This window comes from Gobio gobio, assembly GCF_949357685.1.
Source record: "Gobio gobio genome assembly, chromosome: 19".
NCBI classification, from domain to species: domain Eukaryota; kingdom Metazoa; phylum Chordata; class Actinopteri; order Cypriniformes; family Gobionidae; genus Gobio; species Gobio gobio.
The window spans coordinates 14,195,499-14,201,498 of NC_137112.1; the positions used below are offsets into that span (position 1 = coordinate 14,195,499).

Genomic DNA, 6,000 nt, shown 5'->3' on the forward strand with positions numbered 1-6,000 from the left:
GATAAATACAAAATAAGAGAATACATGTTCTGACCGTGAGACCTGCAGTAAATATCAACTTAAGAGTCCGGCACATCCGGAGGTTCAGAATAAAAGCTCCAGCACATCAATAGATATTATCTCAGAATAATTGAAAAGCGGATAAATATAACCCGATAACCATAACAGCATGAATACAATAAAACAATCAAATAATAGTTGCTTGGCAGACAGTGAAACAAATCATAACCGAATTACGGTCTATGAAAAATAAATTATCCTATTTTAATGCCAGTAACGTTACCGTTAAAACGTAGCTACAGAATATCACCGTTCCATAAAGCATTTAAACAATATAGAATAACCTATAAAACGTTTAAATACAACATAAATCAAATAACACATAATCACACAGTGTTACAGATCATAGCCGGATTACTGACTATGAAAAATAAATTATTTTATTTTAATGCCAGTAGGCCTAATGTTAAAACGTACAGAATATCCCCATTCCATGTGTGAACAAACATTTAAACAATAAAGAATAACCAATAAAACGTTTAACTACAACATAAAATAAAAAAAACACATGCTCACACAGTGTTACAAATCATAGCCAGATTACGGGGTATGAAAAAAGACATTTTCATATTTTAATGCTAATAGCAATAAAACCACACTGAAAAATGACCGAGCACTCGCATGACCAAAACGTTTAAACAATACAATAATTCCACGTGGTAATAAAACATGGAAAATATGGTACAGCCATCTACAATATCAGATGCACATTTTTACAAATAAACCAAATAACATCACAGCAAATAGAACCTTTTTAAAAATAAAACGATCAGACTTACCATTAAATCCTGCCATAACGATGTAGGTGGGTGGACAGCTTCACGAGTTAAAAAGGATACATAAAACACAGCGACCGCGCTTATTTAAACCCGCGCGGGTATACCCCACGCTGTGCGTGGGCGTCGCCTATCTGCTTAAGATTTTGACTTTTTCAATAGAAATATTACGGATAGATTATATTGGCCTACTTCGATTGAAACGCTATCGATTTGATCGCATATGCTCATATTGATAGGAATTAGAACCGTTTTTCAACAGCATATTTTTAATTATTATTAGTTTATATATTTATCTAGACCCATGAGTGTTTATAGGCTAATGATAGGCTATTTTACAGATATGGGATGCTGATTTAAATTATATAAAATATGTCTACGATAAATATACCTTATTGAAATGTTAAATAATTTCATATTTAGTTCTATTTTATTAATAACTAGTGTAATTATGCTAGCCTAGCCTATATGAATTATGGATTGTGAAATCACAAATATTTACCCACAAAATATAGCATTGAATTAAAGTATGTAGATAGGCGCTGTAAATAGCCTATATAAATAATTGTGATAAATACATGTAATTTATAAGTATTGTTTTAATTTACCTATTTTCTTTTAAGCGGCTATACCATCAGTGTCCAACAGATATTGTCAATGCTCTATTGTTCACCACCGTCTGCGGTTCTGGGCTCATCAGCGGCCGACCGACTGCTGTGTGAGCTGATGCCTGGAGCAACTGCTGTCAGTAGGCCTATCAATGGAGCTTTTGTGATTAAAATAAGTTGTATGACTTTTTAGCAATCATTACCTACCTCTGAGCCTTTTTCACAACGAGTGGCTCCAACACCCCACTGATAGACTGGGGGGGGGGGGGGGGGGTGCAGCCTGCATCTGCATCTGTGCTGCTTCAAACACTTTTTTTTAAAAACAAACGAAGTTTATTTTAAAACATACAGATTTATTTGTTTGAATCTTAGTGTATAAAGGAAATCTAGAACAGCTGAAGTAATGGAATTTATAGTAATGGTTTAAGCTGAATTGCTTTATTCAACAATCGGTAGATAAATATAAGAGTTTATCAAAACTTTAAAGATTTTATTTACATCTTATTTAAACTTTTAAGATTAGACTTTGAAAAATTTTTTGACATTATAATATAATGTATTTGCCCTGGAAAAAGTTAGAAAGAAAGTCAGACTGTGCTGGCATTTTTAAGCATATTTTTTGTAAAGCTTTCTCTCTGAAAATGATATTTAATGAATAATTTTGGTGTGTTTCAGTAAATTTAGTATGGGAAATATTATAGCGTAATATATATAATAATTTCGTGAAATTCATAAATGTTTGTTGAGAATTAAATCATCATATCAGAATGATTTCTGAAGGATCATGTGACACTGAAGACTGGAGTAATGATGCTGAAAATTCAGCTTTGATCACAGGAATAAATTACACTTTACTATATATTCACATAGAAAACAATTATTTTACATTGTAATAATATTTCACAATATAACAATTTTTTTTTTTTTTAATCAAATAAATGCAACTGTTGTGAGCATAAGAGACTTCTTCTAAAAACATTAAACAAATATAAGAATTGTCTATATTTATTCCATGGTGACTTTAGTCCCCTCCATTAGTACCTGTATTGTGATTGTTCTGTGATGATCTCTAAACCACAGCCCTTGCTTTACCTGACATAATTCACATTCAGATGTCTGAACCTGCTCCATTCTGTGAAGTGATGTTCAGTTATATGTACTTCTTAATTAACATCAGTGTTTTCTGTCTGTAGATCCACATCACACACAAAAATCAGGCTAATATGTTGATGGCTCCTGCTGCTAAAACACTGGGATTCTTCCTCAAGTAAAACAGAAGCGTGAAGATCGTTCCACTGAAGATAAAGATGTGAAGGAACATTATGCTATAATATTGATATAAGATTTTTTTTTTGCAATCGTTACACTAGGCTTGTGTTCAGCTTTAGTGCTAATTTGGTTGGCAACATAAATATTTTCTGTTAGTTAAAAATACTAAGTAGACTATATTGCAAAAGGTTTTGGGACGCCTGCCTTTACATGCACATGAAACCCATTCCATGAAGCTCTCTACACACTGTTCTTGAGCTAATCTGAAGGCCAAACGAAGTTTGGAGGTCTATAGCTGTTGACTCTGCAGAAAGGCAATTCAAAGTGCTTTACACAGAAATAAAACAGGGTTAAATTGAAACATATTAATTAAAGTGCAAGCAGTTCGGACAAAGCACAGAGCTCATTCAGTAAATGCATAGCTAAACAGATGTGTTTTGAGTCTGGATTTGAAAGTGGCTACAGTTGGAGCACATCTGATCTGTTCAGGAAGCTGGTTCCAGCTACGGCTGGCATAATAGCTAAAAGCAGATTCTCCTTGCTTTGAGTGAACCTTTGGTATTTCTAACTGACTTGATCCTGATGATCTGAGTGATCTGTTGGGTTTGTATTTAGTCTGCATATCTGCAATGTATTGAGGTCCTCGGTCATTGGGTGATTTATATACAAGAAATAGTACTTTAAAATCGATCCTAAATGTAACCGGAAGCCAGTGTAAAGACCTGAGGACTGGTGTGATGTGGTCACATTTTCTGGTTCTGGTCAGGATCCTGGCAGCAGCGTTCTGTATGAGCTGAAGCTGTCTAATGGTCTTTTTGGGAAGGCGGGTGAGAAGACCATTACAATAGTCCACCCTGCAGGTGATAAAAGCATGAACGAGTTTCTCTAAGTCTTGCCTGGAAACAAAGCATCTAATTCTTGCAATATTTTACAGATGATAGTAGGCTGATTTAGTTATTGCTTTGACTGAAACTCAGGTCTGACTCCAAAATCACACCAAGATTCCTGACTTTTTTCAAGATTCCTGACTGATTTTTTGTTATTAGACCTTTAGCCTCAAGATATGCGTTCACCTTGAGAATTTCACCTTTGTTTCCAAATGTAGTGATTTCAGTTTTGTCTTTGTTTAACTGAAGAAAGTTTTGGCACATCCAACTGTTAACTTCATCAATGCATTTACATAGAGAGTCAATGGGGCTGTAGTCATTAGGTGATAGGGCTAAGTAGATCTGGGTGTCGTCAGCACAGCTGTGGTAAGCCATTTTATTATTTTTCATTATTCGGCTCTGTGGCAGTATATACAGGTTGAATAGGAGTGGTGCAAGAATTGACCCTTGTGGGACTCCGCATGTCATGGATGTCCACTCAGACTTATGGTCACCTATACTCACATAATAACCTCTCCCTTCTAAGTTTGACCTGAACCATTTTGGTTCTAGAAAGTTCCTGAACCAGAAAGTTGGCGACTTCTGTATGTGCTGACCCCGCTCTGTGATTTTACGTGGCCTACCACTTCATTGCTGAGTTGCTGTTGTTCCCAATTGCTTCCACTTTGTTCTAATACCAATAACAGTTGAGCATGGAATATTTAGTAGTGAGTAAATTTCACAAATGCTCTTATTGCACAGGTGGCAACCTATCACGGTACCTTGCTTGAATTCACTGAGCTCCAGAGAGCGACCCATTCTTTCACAAATGTTTGTAGAAGCGTCTGCATGCCAAGTGCTTGATTTATACACCTGTGCCCATGGAAGTGATTGGAACACCTGAATGCAATAATTTAGAGGGGTGTCCCAGTACTTTTGGCAATATAGTGTACGTCACAGAAATAATAATAGTGTCTTGTAAAATGGGATTATGATTTTGTGAATGGTAATGCTTTACAACATGCAAGCAAGTGTTTCCCATCTCATGATGTTTTCATGGGGGGGGGGGGGGGGTTGGCTTTTCAAACACTCTGACAGTATGATCTCTATGGGTTGTGTGATCCAAAATACATTGGAGATAAATTTTGCATTTCAAAAAATAAAGGAAAACTGTTCACTAACATAATCTTATTGAAAACATATTAGATTAATAAATCAGTGTTTGCCAAACACAAGTTACTTTTTTTTTAACTTTTAACGAAAAAGTAATTTCTTTATACATTGTTTGTCAATTGTTTGACAAACTAGGCGATGTGTAGAAATAACATTGGTAACAGAGTTTGATGGTAACAGAATTGACCATTTAAAACGTTTTAGTTAAAAACATTGCTTGTGTAAATGCTAAGAGCACATGGCACTAATGAATGATGCACTAATGAATCATGATTAAATGACTTTTAAACAGCCCACTGTGTGATCAGTGATCAATTCTGTTTTGATGTTTTACAAAATAACTCTTTGTGTAAGAACTTTTTAGATTAATATATTTTCTCAGAGCGAGCACACACACCTTTCAGTGCTTCAGATCTTATCAGTGTGGGGAAGTGACATCATTTCCTGTATAGTTGTGGGAGATAATTCCACCAATTTAAAGGCAAAGTATGGTACAGCAACAGATTTGACACACTAGTTATGATTTACAAGAGTTATTTTTAAACAATTTTGTAGAATTACTGTGACTTTATAGAGCTTTTATAAATGAAATATTAGCAAATGAATTTTGATTACACAATGATAGGGGAAAAAATTTGGCGTGAAAAGTGGACTCTAAGGCATAGAAGTGGACAACACATCTTCACACTCTTCCATTGTAGAAAAGTGAAGCTGCCAATGTCCCAACATGGCGCTTACAGTAAGTCTACGCAGTAGACAGCAGGAAGTAGAGCCGCGATATATTATAAAGCGCTTCTAACAGCATCTGCAGTTACGCAATGACTTTACTAAACAACGATTGGCTCTTTCATTTAGAAGGCGGGGCTTATTCACCATATTGGGCGTTGCACTTTCTTCCATTCATAAGTAATCAGAGTGCACCTTCATCCTGTATAAAAAGTCTTTGACATTGTTCATGAAAAAAAAAATGCATTACATCTGTTTTTGCCATTGACCCATTTAGACAGTCATGTTGTAATGTAGCCATTCAGTTTTGAATCAGTTGCACAATTTCACCACTAGATGTACGTAAAGAGGCACTGAAATCCCCACAGAAAACATCAATAAAACTCTAGTCTTCAAATTCATCAAGTTATGAAGGTTCTGTCACATAATTAATTTTAAACATGCAAATGGTGAAATCAGGGTTGTCACAAGTGCAATATCATATTCTTCATATCATATTCATTAAAGGCGCAATATGTAATT

The 6,000-nt window shown here is 35.2% G+C and overlaps 1 protein-coding gene across 1 annotated transcript in view; it reads left to right on the forward strand.

The window, feature by feature from the left end:
* dgkab (diacylglycerol kinase, alpha b) overlaps positions 1-5,045 on the forward strand; it is a 69,136-nt gene extending 64,091 nt beyond the window's left edge. The window contains exon 24 of the mRNA XM_079844210.1: positions 2,638-5,045. Coding sequence (XP_079700336.1) covers positions 2,638-2,715 — 78 coding nt within the window. The 3' untranslated portion in view covers positions 2,716-5,045. The remainder of the gene's footprint in view (positions 1-2,637) is intronic.
* Positions 5,046-6,000: the final 955 nt, after the last annotated feature.